At 37.0% G+C, this 19,245-nt stretch overlaps 1 protein-coding gene across 1 annotated transcript in view; it reads left to right on the top strand.

Moving 5' to 3' along the window:
* Nucleotides 1–19,245, top strand: part of Exd1 (exonuclease 3'-5' domain containing 1) — a 50,407-nt gene that overhangs the window by 16,396 nt on the left and 14,766 nt on the right. The window contains exons 5-8 of the mRNA XM_026392219.2: nt 2,528–2,585; nt 2,881–3,008; nt 11,536–11,594; nt 14,892–14,978. Coding sequence (XP_026248004.1) covers nt 2,528–2,585; nt 2,881–3,008; nt 11,536–11,594; nt 14,892–14,978 — 332 coding nt within the window. The remainder of the gene's footprint in view (nt 1–2,527; nt 2,586–2,880; nt 3,009–11,535; nt 11,595–14,891; nt 14,979–19,245) is intronic.

Here is a 19,245-nt window from a genome sequence, read left to right as displayed (position 1 = left end):
AAACAGTTTGTGAGCAAGATGTACAATACACTTGCAAGAACTCAAATGATGCCCTCCAAGGAGAAATAAAGATCAATGCAGGGTGAAAGGGCAGAGGAACAGGAACTCTGGGATGTAGGGCTATGCATTTCTCACTGTTGGAGCATATCTGAGGAAAGTTTGAGGACTTCTGCAAACAAGACTTTCCAGCTGTATGAAAGATTGCTTTACTTTGTGAGAACTAGAATTTAGGAGGAGATAAAAATCTCACCAAATTAATGATTGCCAATTCAGAGCTACTTCAAGCTAGATAGGTCTGGATAGCTACCTCACTGTCCTTTCTTACTGAGTATGCTGCCATAAATGCTTTGTACCTTGAACTTCTTTTTATAGTGGTGATGAAGATGGCGATAGTAAAAGTGAAATTCTTTTTGCTTTTTTTTTTTTTTTTTTTTTTTGGTATCAGGAATTGAAGCCAAGGGCACTCAACCACACAGGGTCTTGCTAAGTTGCTTAGGGCCTCCTTAAGTTGCTGAGACTGGCTTTGAGCTCACGATATTCCTGTCGATGCCTCCCATGCCTCTGGGATTATAGGCATGTGCCACTCACTGAATGAAAGTGAAAATTTTACTTTTTTTTTTTAATTGTCAAAGGATCCTTATATTATTTATTTATTTATATGTGGTGCTAAGAATTGAACCCATTGCCGTACACATACCAGGTAAGCACTGTACCACTGAGCCACAACCCCAGCCCTGAAATTCTTACTTTTGTTTTAATAGCCTTTTCAGGGCTGAGTGTGTACCTCAATAACTGTGCTGGCCTAGCATGCACAGGCCCAGGTTTGATCCCCAGCACCACCAAGGGGGATAAATAACCTTTGTAGCAGAGCAGAACTTGACTAGAACAGAACTGAATGGTGGTTGAGTCTGTAAAGAAATGAAGGAATCACTAGAACACCTCCCTAATCCAAAGAAGGCTGACACTAACTAGTTCTATAATCTGTACACATATAATTTATTTTCTCCTAAATTCTCTCTGAGGTCTTGACCTTTATTCATAATTTTTAAGCTCAGAGGATGGTTTTCTCCTTTTTTGTCCCATGGCCTAATCAACCATGAAGGAATTTTCCCAGAAAACACCTTGAGTAAGAATTATCAAGAGCACAATAATGACTAATTGGCATTTTTAGTAAATTCCAATTTTCTGCCTTAGATTCACTGGTACCAGGAAAAAAAAAAAAAGACATTTGAAACACACTGGCCCTCTGAGAAACTTTTTCCATGAAAAATAAAAAATACTGAATGTTCTGTATTGAATCTAAGATGTCAATAATTATAAGATTCTTACTTTTTGAACATTTAGAAAGAAGCTGCAATGCAGCTATAATGTGCAATTATTGTAAATCACAATCAATTTCAGAGCAATTATTGTAAATCACAATCAATTTCAGAGCTGTTTAAAATGTGCATCTCGGAATCAATGAAATACAATATTTCCCTAGATTCCCTGAACAATTAGGTTAAAGCTAAATGGTTTCATAATATCCTTGGAATATTTCTCTTGTAATTCTTTTGGGATTTTCACTCTACTTTCATTGCACTGAGCAATAATGACATTAGCCTGAGAGTTGCCAGTGACAGATCTGTGTATGATTACCCTTCAACAGTATAGTGTGAGGGAAGGTGCATTAGAATTGGGATGAATAAAACAAAAACTCTAGAATCACTGTGAATGACGGCAAAGGCAGCCTTGGGGATGTAAAAGGATAAGGGGGCCATATTGAGAAGTTTTAATCCTGCTAAGTAACCAAGAAGCTTGGGACATAATATTGGGAATCCATAGTACTTTTTTATTTTTTTAATTCTAATTTTTTATATATGACAGCATAATGCATTACAATTCATATTACACATATAGAGCACAATTTTTCATATTTCTGGTTGTGAATATAAAATATATTCACACCATTTGTGTCTTCATACATGTACTTAGGGTAATGATGTCCATCTATTCCACCATCTTTTTTGCACCCCTTACCCCTCCATAGTACTTTTTTAAAAAAATATTTATTTAGTTGTAGATGAACACACAGTATCTTTATTTATTTTTATGTGGTGCTGAGGATCAAACCCAGTACTTTACACATGCGGGGCAAGCCCTTGACCACTGAGGTACAGCCCGAGCCCCTCCATGGTACTTTTGTTTGTTTGTTTGTTTATTATTTTACTATTTATTTTTTAGTTGTAATTGGACAGAATACCTTTATTTCACTTATTTATTTTTATGTGGTGCTGAAGATTGAACCAAGGGTCTCACACACGCGAGGCGAGCGGTCTACCGCTGAGCCACAACCCTAGCCCCCTCCATGGTACTTTTGATAGTCTTTTTTGCTGTATTTATTGCTGGCCAATGTAGCCCTTTGTGTACTAACACTTTGCTTCCAATTACTATTTGTAATACATAGTCACACTGAGTCTGTGGGACTGAGGATGATTAATTGCTTTCTGATTGGAAACTGTTGGAAGCTATTTGGTTATTTTTTCAGTGGAGCTGCTGGATGAAGTGGAGCAAGGTGCAGTGAGAGAAAAGGCATCTTCTGTTAGGTATGATGGGATAATTTTCTTCATTATGAGGTTTTCCAAATACACAGTAGGGAGAAAGACTTAACTCTCATCCACTAGCTGCTTGATTCCTAAAATGGCCTAAGGGGAGAGAAATGAGAAGGAGAATGTGGATGTCTCTTCCATCTCTAGATAGCATCCTTATGCCCATGTAAACAGTGTGTGAAAGGATCCTTTCTTTAATGGAGAACAACAGTCCCTTAATGTGAGGAAAAATCTGAATATGACAGTAATTTAAAAACAAGTTCATCTAAGTGTTGTTCTTTTGTAAGGGTAGTCTAAATACAGAAAGAGCCAGGATAGATAAAATGAAGGATGAAGACCTAAATGTGTGCGAGCCTGCTTCACCTGCCTCTGAGGCGCCAACTACCTCTTTGTTAAATGACCTCAAGTATAGTCCATCAGGTGAGTGCTCTGAATTTTCTAGGCTCTCTTTATTATAGTTCAGAACTCTTTAGAATTGGCATAACCCTGAATCCAAATTCTATATGAAATGCTGAGCAACTGCTTCTCGGCTCAGAATTAAAATAAATATCATTTGATATGTGAATGCATACTACACCCATGCATTGGAGATACTGCCCTTGTTGAGCTCTGGAGGAGGCAGATACCAAATAAGAATAATGAGTAAAATATATTGTATTCTAGTCCCATATATCAAAAGGAAAAAAAGAAGATGATGATGATGATGAGAGGTATTTGGCTAGGCTGATAGAACATCCCTGTCAATCCCTAGTATATCCAAAACAAAAACCATAAAAAACAAGGCATAGTCCTGGCATTGTGGCTCAGTGACAGAGTGCTTATCTCGAAAGTATGAGGTACTGGGTTCCATCCTCAGCACCACATAAAAATAAGTAAATAAAATAAAGGTATTGTGTCCTTCTACAACTAAAAAAAAATATTTTTTAAAAAAGGCATAAAAGCCCTGAAATAGGACATGCCAGGGACTCAGACAGCAAGGAGATGAGTGGAACTAGAGCAGAGAAAGAAACAGTAGATGAGACTAGATGAATGGTCAAGGAGGAGTTTTTAGATCCTTGAAGGATATCAGCCTTAACTGTCTGAAGTGAGAAGAGAAGTCACTGGAAAACTTTTTTTTTAATTAAAAAAAATTTAGCCATTCTAATAGATATGTAATAATATCTCTTTGTGGTTTTAATTTGCATTTTCCTGATGACTAAGAATGCTAAGGGTCTTTTTCTTGTGCTTATTTGCCATCTGAATATGGAACTTTTTTTTTCATAATTTTTGCCCATTTTCTTATTGGTTAGTTTTCTTTCTCAGTGTTGTGAGTTCTATATTCTGGATATAAGTTTTGTTCTCAGAGAAATGCTTGGCAAATGATTACTCCAAATATCTGTGGTTTGACTTTTCCTTTTCTTAAAATATCTTTTGTAGAATGGATATTTTTAATTTTTTAAACTCTTTTTTTAAAAAATATTTATTTTTTAGGTGTAGATGGACACAACACAATGCCTTTATTTTTATATGGTGAACCCAGGTCCCGCCCATGCTAGGCAGGCACTCTGTTACTGAGCCACAATCCCAGCCCGATATTTTTAATTTTGATGAATTCCCACTTATTCCTCTCTCTGTTTTAAAATGTTTTTATGGACACAATACCTTTTAAAAATTTGATGGATATTTATTTATTTATTTAGATATGGTGTTAAGAACCTGATTTCATCTCACTCCACTTAGAATGGCAATTATCAAGAATACAAGTAACAATAAATGTTGGTGACGATGTGAGGAAAAAGGTACACTCGTACATTGCTGGTGGGACAGCAAATTGATGCAATCACACTAGAAAGCAGTATGGAGATTCCTCAGAAAACCTGTGCCTCAAACATGCTAGACAAGCACTCTACCACTGAGCCACAACCCCTTTATTTTATTTATTTTTATGTGGTACTAAGGATAGAATCCAGTGCCTTACATGTGCTAGGCAAGTGCTCTACCTCTGAGCTACTGGGTTCAATTCTCAGCACCACATATAAATAAATGAATAAAATAAAGGTCCATCAACAACTAGAAAATAAGTATTTAAAAAAAAAAAAATATATATATATATATATATATACACACACACAGAATCTGTTTCTCAATTTCTTAAACAAAATAAAAATTCTCTGGACTTTTAATTGGGATATATTGAATCTATACACAAGTTTGGGAAATATTGACATATGAACAATATTGCGAATTCCAATCTTTGAACCTGGTATATTTCTCCATTTGTTTAGATCTTCTTTTATTTCCCAGCAGTGTTTTATAATTCTTAGAGTTTTAAGTCTCTCATATCTTATATCCTATTTACCCATAATTATTTTGTATTTTTAAAATTTTTTTATGGTTGTAGATGGACAGCACGCCTTTATTTTATTTATTTTTATATGAGGTGCTATGGATGGAACCCAATGCCTCACAAATACCAGGCAAGTGCTCTGCCACTGAGCCCCAGCCCCAGCCCTATTTCATATTTTTATACTATTATAAATATTATTTTTTTTAAATTATAGTTATAGATGGACAGCATGACTTTATTTTATTTATTTATTTTCTTGTAGTGCTGAGGATTGAACCCTGTGCCTCGCACATGCTAGGCAAGTGCTCTGCTACTGAGCTATAGCCCCAGCCCTATAGAATATATTTTAACTCCAATTTTTCACCGGAAAGTTTTTTTTTGTTGTTGTTGTTTTCTTTGTTCTTTTTATTTATACATGGGAGTAGAATGTATTTTGACATATTATACATACAAGTTCATACATGGAGTGTAATTTCCCATTCTTTTTTTTTTTTTTTAATATTTATTTATTTTTAGTTCTCGGCGGACACAACATCTTTGTTTGTTTGTGGTGCTGAGGATCGAACGCGGGCCGCACGCATGCCAGGCGAGCGCGCTACCGCTTGAGCCACATCCCCATCCTAATTTCCCATTCTTATAGTTGTACATGATGTGGAGTTACAATGGTTGTATATTCGTATATGAACATAGAAAGTTATGTCTGATTCATTCTACTGTCTTTCCTATTCTCATCCCTCCTCCCCTCCTTTCACTCCCCCTCTTTTAATCTACCCACCACCTATTGTGAGTCAACATCCAAATATCAGAGAGAACATTCGAACTTTGGTTTTGGGGGATTGGTTTATTTCACTTAACATGATAGTCTCTAGTTTATCGGCAAATGCCATAATTTCATTCTTCTTTAAGGCTGAGTAATACTCTATTGGGTATTGGGTATATGTACCACATTTCCTTTATCCATTCATCTGTTGAAGAGCACCTAGATTGGTTCCATAGCTTAGCTATTGTGAATTGAGCTGCTATAAACATTGATGTGGCTGTGTTACTATAGTATGCTGATTTAAATTCCTTTGGTTATATGCCAAGGAGTAGGATAATGGGGTCAAATGGTAGTTCCATTCCAGGTTTTTTGAGCAATCTCCTTACTGCTTTCTAGAGTGATTGTACCAATTTGCAGTCTCACCAGCAATGTACGAGTGTATCTTTTTCCTCACATCCTCGCCAACACTTATTATTACTTGTATTCTTAATAATTGCCATTCTGAGTGGAGTGAGACGAAATCATAGTGTAGTTTCAACTTGCATTTCTCCAATTGCTAGAGATGTTGAATATTTTTTCATATATTTGTTGACAGATCCTATTTCTTCTGTGAAGTGGCTGTTCATTTCCTTTGCCCATTTATTGATTGGGTTATTTGGTTTTTTTGGTGTTAAGGTTTTTTTGGGGGGGGGCTGGGGTGGAGGTTCGATTGAAGTCAGGGGCACTTGACCACTGAGCCACATCACAGACCCTGTCTCTAAATAAAATACAAAAGGGCTGGGGATATGGCTCAAGCGGTAGCGCGCTCGCCAGGCATGCATGCGGCCCAGGTTCGATCCTCAGCACCACATACAGACAAAGATGTTGTGTCTGCTAAAAACTAAAAAATAAATATTAAAGATTCTCTCTCTCTTTCTTAAAAAAATAAATAAATCTTCTCTGTTTTATCTGACTTTAAAAAAAATAAAATAAAATACAAAAAATCCCCAGCCCTATTTTATATTTTATTTAGAGACAGGGTCTGAGTTGCTTATTGCCTCACTGTTATTGAGGCTGGCTTTGAACTTGTGATTTTCCTAGCTCAGCCTCCCAAGACTGGGATTACAGGCATGCACCGCTGCATCCGGCTCCTGGTGTTAAGTTTTTTTTTTTTTTTTTTTTAAACTGACCAATCTTTTTTTTTTTTTTAAAGAAAGTGAGGGAGAGAGAGAGAATTTTTAATATTTATTTTTTAGTTATCAGGGGACACAACATCTTTGTTTGTATGTGGTGCTGAGGATCCAACCCGGGCCGCACGCATGCCAGGCCAGTGCGCTACCGCTTGAGCCACATCCCCAGCCCTGGTGTTAAGTTTTTTTGAGTTCTTTATATATCCTGGAGATTAATGCTCTTTCCAAGGTGCAGATGGCAAAGATTTTCTCCCATTTTGTAAGCTCTCTCTTCACATTCTTGATTGTTTCTTTTTTTCTTTTTTTTTTTTTTTACGTTTATTTTATTTTATTTTTTTAAAGAGAGAGTGAGAGAGGAGAGAGAGTGAGAGAGAGAATTTTTTTTAATATTTATTTTTTAGTTCTCGGCGGACACAACATCTTTGTTGGTATGTGGTGCTGAGGATCGAACCCGGGCCGCACGCATGCCAGGCGAGCACGCTACCGCTTGAGCCACATCCCCAGCCCTTGATTGTTTCCTTTGCTGTGAAGAAGCTTTTATGTTTGATACCATCCCATTTTTTGATTCTTTTTTTTTTTTTAGAGAGAGAGAGAGAGAATTTTTAATATTTATTTTTTAGTTTTCGGCAGACACAACATCTTTGTTTGTATGTGGTGCTGAGGATCGAACCCAGGCCGCACGCATACCAGGCGAGTGTATCCCCAGCCCCCATTTATTGATTCTTGATTTTACTTCTTGTGCTTTAGGAGTCTTGTTGAGGAATTCGGTTCCTAAGCCAATATGATAGAGATTTGGACCTACTTTTTTTTCTAGTAGGTGTAGGGTCTCTGGTCTAATGCCTAGGTCCTTGATCTATTTTGTATAGGGTGAGAGATAGGGGTCTAATTTTATTTTGTTACATAGGGATTTCTAGTTTTCCCAGTATCATTTGTTGAAGAGGCTATCTTTTCTCCAATGTATGTTTATGGCACCTTTGTCTATTATGAGATAACTGTATTTATGTGGGTTTGTTTCTTTCCACTGGAAATTTTTGATCAGAGGACTAACTTGAGATTGAGGCTGGTATGCTTTCATGCTTGCCTTGCATGCATGAAGCCCTGGGTTCAATCCCCAGCTCCAAGAAAGAAAAACAAACAAACAAAATAACATGATGTGGATATCCTTAATTATTCTCAAAATAAAATGTGAGATGAAAGACATTAAAGTAGGGCTGGGGATGTGGCTCAAGCGGTAGCATGCTTGCCTGGCATGTGTGCGGCCCGGGTTTGATCCTCAGCACCACATACAAATGAAGATGTTGTGTCTGCCAATAACGAAACAATAAATATTAAAAAAATTCTCTCTCTCTCTCTCTCTCTCTCTCTCTCTCAAAAAAAAAAAAAAAAGACATTAAAGTAAATGGTTTGTCACCCTGATGTCACAGTATTCTGATTAAATTTGGAAAAAAAGTACACTATTGAAATCCATTAAAAATTATGTTCTAACTATATTTGGAATTTAAAAAATATCTTCTGAGTCATATTCTCAGTAGGTTTATGATTAACTTCTTAAATCAATACATTAAATGTGGCAATAGATATTTTTTATTCCTATTGTGATCTTTTTTGTGAAGAATTTCATGAATAGTCTTATTTATACATTTTTGCATATAAGTATCTCTATCTTGAATTTAGATATGGTACATAGATGGCATACATATACACATACATACACAGATATATGTACATATTTTTTCACTTAAATTGGTCATCAGGGCTGGGGATGTGGCTTAAGCGGTAGCGCACTCGCCTGGCATGCGTGCGGCCCAGGTTCGATCCTCAACACCACATACCAACAAAGATGTTGTGTCCGCCAAGAACTAAAAAATAAATATTAAAAATTCTCTCTCTCAAAAAAAAAATTGGTCATCAGTGTTTATAAATTTAAATCTATGTAAAGAATAAACACAGTAGTGATGTTAAAAAAAAATAATGATCTGACTTCTGAGATTTTTATTTTATTATTTTTTTTTATTTTTGGTACCAAGGATTGAACCCAGGGGTGCTGAGCCACATTCCCAGACCTTTTTTTTTTTTTTTGGTGGTTGTGCTGGTGATTGAACCCAGGGCCTTGTGCATGTAAGGCAAGCACTCTACCAACTGAGCTGTGTCCCAGTCCTCCCAGTCCTTTTTTTTTTTTTTGTATTTTATTTAGAGATAGAGTCTCACTGAGTTGCTAAGTGCCTTGATAATCTGCTGAGGCTGGCTTTGAACTCATGATCCTCCTGCCTCAGTCTCCCAAGTAACCAGGATTAAGGCATGTGCCACTGCACCTGGCCTGAATTCTCTCTCTCTTTTTTTTTTTTTTTTTAATATTTTTTAGTTTTCGGCGGACACAACATCTTTGTTTGTATGTGGTGCTGAGGATCGAACCTGGGTCGCACGCATGCCAGGCGGGCGTGCTACCGCTTGAGCCACATCCCCAGCCCCCTGAATTCTATTTTAGAAAGCTCACTTTATGCATAAAGTTCCCAAATAGGAATGACAGAAGCATCTAGTCAATTTACACAGTAATGAGAAATAATAACTATTTCTATTTTTTTTTTTTTTAAAAAAGCTCATTCTGGATGTTATATGGGTACTGAAAGTGGAGCAAAGGTAAAAACATGGATACCAGTCAGGAAGCTAAGAAATAATTAAAACAGTTGGATATGGTGGCTTTAGACCCTGATGGTGGCAGTAGAGTAAGAAGTGTTGGAATTCTGAATATATGCTAAAGGTAGAGTCCATGGGACATACTGACAAATATTGGTATGAGATAAAGAGAGGAATCAAGGACAATTTCAGGGGTTTTATAAGAGCAGCTAGAAATGTGGAGTTGCTATTATAATGAGGTAGGAAAGACTATGAGTGGAAAAGATTTTGAGAAGCTGATTAAGAGTTCAGTTTTGGTCAATTTAAATTTGAATAAAAGCTTAAGATGAGAAGCAAGGTATGAGAAAGGATTCATAAGTAAGCCCATAGATGATATTTATTTAAAATCTGAAACTAGGGCTGGGGATGTGGCTCAAGCGGTAGCACGCTCGTCTGGCATGCGTGCCGCCCGGGTTCGATCCTCAGCACCACATACCAACAAAGATGTTTTGTCCGCCGAGAACTAAAAAATAAATATTAAGAATTCTCTCTCCCTCTCTCACTCTCTCTTTAAAAAAAAAAAAATCTGAAACTAGATGAGGTCACCAAGAGAATGTAGGTACAAAGGGAAAATGTATGTGTCCAGTGGCACTCCGCCTTAGAGTTTGGGAGCTAAAGAGGGACTGGGGATATAGTTCAATAGCAGAACCCTTGTCTAGCATGTATGAGGCCCTATATTCAGACCAACACCACAAAAAAGAAAGACAAGGAAAAGAAGACCTCTATGTTAAATTATACAACTAAATTATTGTTATTACTACGGAGGATTGAACACAGGGCCTTAAGGCAATTACTCTACTGGGCCATACCCCCTATTATCTAATTATTTTCAATTATATCATTTTTTAAAATAATTATTAGTACCTAGAGAACTCTAAAAAATTGGGCATAGGCCCATCTCCAGGGCTCATTTCTTTTAAACCATTACTTTGTTTTATAAACATGCTTTAAAAAAGTGCATGATTGATTGGTGCTGGGGATGTGGCTAGAGTGGTAGCGAGCTCGCCTAGCATGCATGAGGCACTGGGTTCGATTCTCGGCACCACATAAAAATAAAGATATTTGTCCACCTAAAACTAAAAATAAATATTTTAAAAAGTACATGATTTGCCAGGTGCATTGGCATAATCCTATAATCCCAACTTGGAAGGCTGGCAGGAGGATCACAAGTTCAAAAAGCCAGCCTCAGCAATTTAGTGAGATCCTGTCTCAAAATAAATATGGACTGGGGATGTGGCTTAGTGGTTAATTGCCCCTGGGTTTAATCCCTGACTCAATCAATCAATCAACCAATAAAAGTGCATGTCTTGTTCAAAACAAATCTTTCCAGGTGTGGGAGCACAAGACTGTAATCTCAGTCACTCAGGAGCTTGAGGCAGGCAGATTTCATGTTTGAGTCCAGTCTTAGCAATTTAACAAGACCCTCAGCAATTTAGAGAGAGCCCTGTCTCAAAATTAAGAATAAAAAGGACTGGAGATGTAGCTCAGTGGTACAGTGCCCTGGGTTCAATCCCCAGTCCAAAAAAAAAAAAAAAAAATGCATATCTATGAGTAGGGAAATATTACAGATTACCAAAGGAAATGAATAGATAGTTCATTTGTAAGATTATTGCTGGCATAGTGGCACATACCCATAATCCCAGCTACTCAGGAGGCTGAGGTAAAAGGATTACAAGTTCAAAGCCAGTCTTAGCAACTTAGAACATGTTTCAGTTAAAAAATAAAAAGAGCTGGGAACATAACTCAGTGGTCTACAATAGTATACCACACCTGGGTTCAATCCCTAGTATTGGAGAGGGGATAAGGTTATAGTTAGTAGGACTTTTATCTACTCTCAATGGACAAACAGGATGCTAATTTGTATTTTCTGTGGGAGGAACTGACACAGATGATAATGAAACAACAGTAGACATTTGAGATACAATAGAGTAAGAGTTTATGAGTGTGGCCAAAACTGGTGGGAATGCTTTTCTATTACCAAGGAAGATAAATATATTTAATGCTATGCTTCTCTTATAGAGGAAGAAGAGGTGACATACATAGTCATTGATCAGTTCCAGCAGAAGTTTGGTGCTGCAGTAAGTATTATCCTCAATCGTTTCTAATATTGGGAATGGTATTATGTTTGTGTTTCGTAGATTTTTTTTTAAACTTTATTTTATTTATTTATTTATTTTTATGTGGTGCTGAGGATCGAATCCAGGGACTTGCACGTGCAAGGCAAGTGCTCTACCACTGAGCCATAACCCCAGCCTGCCCGCCTAAAGATTTTTTTTTTAATTATAAGATCTTTGATGCCTGACATGTTTCTCTATTAACTCAACAAAATATTTGGAGTGTTCGCTACATGTCGGGCACTGTTCTGAGATAATCAAGACAAAATTCTAACCCTCAAGGAATTTACATCCTTATATAAGATAGTAAAGAGGGCTGGGGTTGTAGCTCAGTGGCAGAGAACTTGCCTCACATGCATGAGACACTCGGGTTGATCCTCAGCACCACATTAAAAAAAATAAGGAAAATAAAGGTATTGTGTTTGTTTACAACTCAAAAAATTCTTTAAAAAGACAGTAAATAGATAATTGTGTATTAGCTGGCAGTCACTGCAATAAAGAAAAAACAAGGCATAGAGAATAGAGTGGTGACAGGGAGGTCCTATTTCATATGGATGGACAGGAAAAACTTCTCTGAAGAGATGACACTGGAATAGGGACCTGAAGGAAGTAAGGAAGCTAGTCGTGTGGGTATCTGGGTGAAGAATTTAAGCAAAGTAGAATTAGCATGTACAAAAAGCTGGAGGCTGAAGCATTTCTGACTTGTGTGGAGGAACAGCAGGGAGGTTAGTGTGATTGGACCACAATAGAGAAGAGTGGTAGGGGATAGAAGTGGGTGGGAGGCAGATCAGGTCAGGCTTTTCAGGATTTTGATTTTGACCTGAGTAACATGGAAAGCCATTGACAGTTTCAGAGAACAGTCAGAAGTTATCTGACTTTGATTTTAAAAGGACCACCCTGGATGCTGTACCTAGGCAGTTTCTCAATAATCATGTATTAATTTGAGAAGTGGCAAAAACTAATTAGCCTACAGACTAGTGCACAGATGGGCTTTAGGAGAATAACTGAACTTTCTGTTGGATGCAGGCTTGTACATGTGTTTGTGTGTGTGGGTGCATTTTTAAAGGGAAGAGTTTCAACAGATTCTTTTTTATTTTTCTTAAAACCTTTATTGAGATATAATTCAAATGTCATATGATTCACCTTTGGAAAATGTACAGCTCACTGGCCTTTAGGGTATTCACAGAGTTGTCTTTCTGCCATCATAATGAATTTTGGAACATTTTCAATACTCTAGAAAGAAACCCCACACTCCCCACCTTTTAGCCATTACTCCCAAACCTGTCTCAGCCCCCAGCAACCACTAATTTACTTTCTGTCTCTGTGAATTTAACTCTTCAGGACATTTAATATAAAGTCAGTCATGAAATAGGTGATCTTTGTTTATTTAACATAACGTTTGGAAATTTCATCCATGCTGTAGGGTATATTAGTATTTTACTTCTTTTTATCTTCTTATTGCTTAATAATACTATATTTATAGATATACTACATTTTATTCATTCACCATATATTTACGTGTGTGTGTGTGGTGCTGGGGATTGAACCCAGGGCCTTGTGCATGTGAGGCAAGCACTGTACCAACTGAGCTATATCCCCAGCCCTCATTCACCATTTGATGGACATTTGAGTTGTTTCTACTTTAGGGCTGTTATTAATAATGCTTCTATGAACATTCATATACAAGTTTTTATATGAACATATCCAAATAAAACTTATTTTTCTTGGATAGATAACTTGTAGGGAATTTACGGGATTATTTAGTAACTTTTTAACTTTTTGAGGACTGGCCAGACTTTTCCAAAGATGCTGCCTGTAATATTTTACATCCTGACTAGTAGTATATGAGGATTTTTACTTTTTTCATATCCTTGTCAATACTTGTTATTATCTGTCATTTTTTATTATAGTCATCTGGCTTGTGTGAAGGGGTATTTCATTATGATTTTGATTTATATTTCCTTGATGTCTAAAGATGATGAACATCTTTCTGTGAGCTTATTGACCACTTGTGTCACTTCTTTGGTGAACTATCTATTTAGATACTTTGCCTTTTATTTTGTATTTTTTTTTGTACTGGGGATTGAACCCAGGGGTGCTTTACCATTGGGTGATAGCTGCAAGTCTTTTAATACTTTTTATTTATTTATTTATTTATTTTAGTTGTAGTTGGACACAATACCTTTATTTTATTTATTTATTTTTATATGGTGTTGAGGATTGAGCCCAGAGCCTCGCACGTGCTAGGTGAGTGCTCTACTGCTAAGCCATAACCCCAGCCCCAAGACTTTTTTTTTTAAATTTTGAAACAGAGCTGAGTTTCTTAGAGCTTCACTGAGTTAATGAGGCTGGCCTCAAACTCGCAATTCTCATACCTCAGCAATACTTAGTTGCTGGGATTTCAGGCATGTGACACCTCACACCCACCCCCCTTATTTCTGTAATTCTGAACAGTAGTTATTGTGTTCCTTTCAGATGTAGTAAATTGCCTGATTTAGGGCACCACAGTTTGCCTAAAGAATCTTGGCTTAAATACTAGAATTTTTCCAGCACCATTTGTGAAAATAAAAGGTATCACTTATAATTAATTCTCATTAGCATTTGGGGTATGAGTGATTTATCTTCCAGTTCAGTGATGATTTATGCATGCTTGTGAATCTGAATCAGTGTTTTAGATTGGTCAAATTTGTAAGTTGAGGCAAGGTACAATGGTGTACACCTATAATTCTAGCCATCTGGGAGGCTGAGGCAGGAGGATCACAAGTTTGAGACCAGCGTGGGCAACTCATCGAAAACTTGTTTCAAAATAAAAAGGGCTGGGCATGTGGCTCAGTGGTAAAATTCTCCTAGGTTCAATCCCCAGTACCAAAACCAAACAAAAAAATTAGAGAAAATGATGTACTTTGTTTATCACAGATGCCATTCATGGTGTTATGATGCCAATATTTGTTCCCTGGAATTTCTTTTTTTTCTCCTCCTTTCTTTTCCTCTTTTTCTTCCCCTTTCTTTCCCCTTCTTTTTCTCCCTCCTCCTTTCTTCTTCTACTGGGATTGAATCTATTGACACTCTACCACTGAGCTATGTTCCTAGCCCTGTTTTTATTTTTATTTATTTATTTTTTTAGTTTTAATTTTAAGATAGGGTATTCCTAAATTGCTAAGACTGACTTTGAACTTCTAATCCTCCTGCCTCAACCTCCTGAGTGCTGAGTTTACAAGTGTGCACCACCACACCTGTCCCTTTTCTTCCTTATCTTACCAGATGCTCCATATCAAGAAGCAGAGTGTCCTGAGTGTGGCTGCAGAAGGAGCTAACGTGTGCCGCCATGGGAAACTGTGTTGGCTTCAGGTAAAAGATTTTTTAAAATGTTTTATTTTTAAATAATTGTACATTCAATATATTATTAATTGTCTTCTCTCTGTTATCCCTGCTATTATTATTCTGTAACTTCTTGGGAATGTACTTCATATTTTTAGTGCTCCATTTATTCTTTTCAAAAGAAGGAATTTCTAATAGATTCACTTTAATAGCCATCATTGCTATCTCACAGATTCTGCAGGAGATCTTCTTTCCCAACTTTGACCATCTTTCTGAAGTTAGGTTTGATACATGTCTCTGCCACACTAGGTGAGTTTCCTAGAGATAGGGTACCATTATATCAAAAGAAGTTTGAAGTGAGCCTTAAATAACTAGAGGATGAGTAAGCTACCTTTGAGTCAAGCCAGAAGCATCAGTATGCAAGGTGGTCAAGAGAGCAAGCTGTATCCTCAACCAGCGGTTTGAATCACTATGAGAATATTTTTTCCAAGAATATAGCCAACTGAGTTAGCAATCTGCCCTCTTAAATTCCTCCTTCTGCAATATTCAACATCTCTAAGGAAAAGGAATAGAGGTGGCTGAGCCTAATTTTGCTCGGTATTAGATTGCCTCTCTCTTGTTCCCTGCACTTAATTGGTAAACCTTAGCTCTTAGAAAACCAAGTTAGCACAAAAGCAAATTACTTAAATAAAAAAAACTTTTCTCTAACAAAACAGAATGAAGGACTTTCTGGTAATACATGCTTGGATAACTCTAGGTTATTTCTGAATTTGTCCCCTTTAATTTCCTAAGTACCAAAGGGAATGACTATCCAATTAGTTATAGATGTCTTCTTTGTGACTGGAAGCAAATTAATGGGCACATTTTCCCCAGTCAAGCCCTTGGGCTTATGTGTTTAATTTTTTTAAACAATCTCTGGCATTTTTATTTTATTTTATTTATTTATTTATTTATTTATTTTTTAAAGATGACTTACAGTGCCTCTTTATTTTTTTTTATTTTTTTTAAGAGAGAGAGAGAGAGAGAGGGAGGAGAGAAAAATTTAATATTTATTTTTTAGTTTTTCGGCGGACACAACATCTTTGTTTGTATGTGGTGTTGAGGATCGAACCCGGGCTGCACGCATGCCAGGCGAGCGCACTACTGCTTGAGCCACATCCCCAGCCCCAATCTCTGGCATTTTTAAAAAAATTATTCTTTTCATATATATATATGACATTAGAGTGTATTTTGACATATTATACATACATGCAGTATAACTTATTCTATTTTTTAAAGGTTTATTTATTTTTTATTTTTTAGAGAGAGAGAGAGAGAATTTTTTTAAATATTTATTTTTCAGATTTCGGCGGACACAACATCTTTGTTTGTATGTGGTGCTGAGGATCGAACCCGGGCCGCACGCATGCCAGGCGAGCGTGCTACCTCTTGAGCCACATCCCCAGCCCCACTTATTCTAATTAGAATCTCATTCTTGTATATTCATATATAAACATAGGAAAGTTATGTCTGAATCATTTTACTGTCTTTCCTATTCCCATCCTCCCTCCCTTCCCTTCTTTCTCCTTTGTCTACTCCACTGAACTTCTATTATTCACCCCATCCCCCAAAAAAGTTAAAACAATTTTTTTTGCATGTTTTGCTTTTCACAGTCTGTTCTGAGATGTATCTACCTTCTAACAATATCAGAAATCACCTAGATCTATGATAGCCACCTTCTAACAATATCAGAAATCACCTAGATCTATGATAGTCACTGGGCATAATCTGTATTATTTTGTGCATGTTGTACCCATTTCAGTATTATTGCCATCATGATGGTGTTCAGCAATTTGAGCCCACATGGCTTAGTACTCTGTTTCAGATTTCTTCAGAACTGGGAAAGTGTTGTTGAGGATGAACAATTTCACTTTGCCCTGCCAATTCATCTTCAGAATGCCCTTGTACTCCAGCACATACTTTCCACTTAAGTTGATAGACTCCAGTGATGTTTTTGTCATCTTCCAGCATTAAGGTGTGGGATAGCTCCAACCAAGAGAAGCCACCAAGAGGGCTGGGGATGTGGCTCAAGTGGTAATGCGCTCGCCTGGCATGCACGGGGTGCTGGGTTCGATCCTTAGCACCACATAAAAATAAAATAAAGATGTTGTGTCCACCAAAAAAACTAAACTAAATAAATATTAAGAAAAAAAAAAAGAGAGAAGCCACCAAGATGGCTGGGGAATGAGAAAGATGGTTCCCACCCATGTCCCACGCGGGCAGTTGAAAATGGGGTTCCTCTTGGTGGAATGCGCTGGCTGTCAAATAAAAGCTAAGGAAAATAGTGTAGAAAAAAAAATCACAGGACACAGAAAATTTTAAAAGCAGGGGCAGGATGGACTAGCCAATCTTAGGGATCGGGATCGAGCTTCTACACTGAAAAGAGCAAAATGGAGCCTACTCTTGCTTTATTTATATGAGGGATCATCAAAGATTTTCCATGGAATGTTCTTTGCCAAATAGGGTAGGAGGTTCCAACAGGTCCAGTTCCCAACAGGTTACACCCAACTCTGGAGCTACAGGAGGGGTCTTCCTATTTCAGTGGAAACAAAGGTCATCTGCTTCAGACAATCTAATGCACCCCTGGGAGCCAAGGATAGTTCTCAAGGAAAAAACTAAATCTTTGTGGCTCCATTACTTGAGAAGACCCTCAAGTAATTCATGGGTGGCTTCCCGCAGTGATTAATTTTTAAAAATTCTTTTTGTAGTTGTAGATGGATAGAATGCCTTTATTTTATTTGTTTATTTTTATGTGGTGCTGAAGATCGAACCCAGTGCCTCATGCATGCCAGGCGAGCGTGCTACCGCTTGAGCCACATCCCCAGCCCCTGATTATTTTTTTAAATCCAAATATCACATCAACTGTGCATTAAAAGCCAAAAAAAAAAAAAATCAAATAATGGTAAAAGTTTAATGAGGAAAGAAAAATTCTTACTCTAATACTCCTTCAGAGGCAGTTTTTTTTAAAGACTTTCATTATACAGTTGTTAAAGCAAAGTAAATTTATGTAGCACATTGAAAGACAATTATATTTTCCAAAGCACAGTGAAAGACAATTCATTTGTAAAGGCTACTACTTTTAACATATTGAAATACTCAGAAAGATAGGTCAAAGCTGGGAAAGATTATTATTATTTTTAATAATATGCGAATTGCTGTATCTTGATTCATAAGTTTTACACATTTTCTGTGAACATTTACTGTAGTAAAAATGCTCCTTTTAGCACCTACATAGCACCTCCTAACTTAGTTACATCACAATTTTTAGTTAAGACAGAATTCAAGATTTATGTTAGTAATACTATGTCTTGAACTGTTACTTCCTGCTGATCCAGATTTTCTTTTCTTTCTTGAACAAACTTTTTATTTTTCACAGAATTAATAATTACTCAGTCCCACAAGACAGCCCCTCACTTTAGATACCAGTCAGAAGCACAGGACACAACCTATATCTGATTATAAATTGGGAGTTCCCACAATTTGCTTTTCAGGTTTAATTAATTTGCTGTAGTAACTCACAGAACCCAGGAAAACATTTTTACTCACATTTACTCATATAAGATAAAGGTTATAAAGGATGCAGATAATCAGCCAGATGGAAGAGACCCATAGGGTAAAATGTTGAAAAAAGGGGTATGCCACCCTCCAGAAACTTCCTTATGCTTAGTTATCCAGAAACCCTCCAAACTCAGTCCTTTTGTGTTTTTATTTATTGTTTACTTTTTAAATTTTGTTGGTACCTGGGGATTAAACTCAGGGGATTAAACTCAGGAATACTTGAGCACTGAGCCACATCCCCAGCCCTATTTTTCTTCTCATTAGCATATAAAAGACACTCATCACTATGGAGGCTCCAAGGGTTTCTGAAGCTGTAAGTCTGGAAATTAGAGGGGAATTAAATACATATTTCACATATCACAATTAGAATGGCATAGGTGAAACTGGTAAACATTAAAGTTAAGACTGTAGCTGGGTGTGGTGGCACATACCTGCAATCCCAGCTGCTTAGGAAGTGAAAAAGGACAATGGCGGGGGCTGGAGATGTGGCTCAGGAGGTAGCTTGCTCGCCTGGCATGCATGTGGCCCAGGTTCGATCCTCAGCACCACATACAAACAAAGATGTTGTGTCCACCGAAAACTAAAAAAAAAAAAATTCTCTTAAAAAAAAAAAAAAAAGAAAAGAAAGGACAATGGCGAGTTCAAAGCCAGCCTCTTAGCAAGACCTTGCCTCAAAATAAAAAATAAAGAGGACTGGGGT

The sequence above is a fragment of the Urocitellus parryii genome, chromosome 6 (genome assembly GCF_045843805.1).
Source record: "Urocitellus parryii isolate mUroPar1 chromosome 6, mUroPar1.hap1, whole genome shotgun sequence".
In the NCBI taxonomy this organism is placed as follows: Eukaryota; Metazoa; Chordata; class Mammalia; order Rodentia; family Sciuridae; genus Urocitellus; species Urocitellus parryii.
Note: the sequence above shows the minus strand (reverse complement) of the source record. Positions and strands in the feature narration are given on the sequence as shown.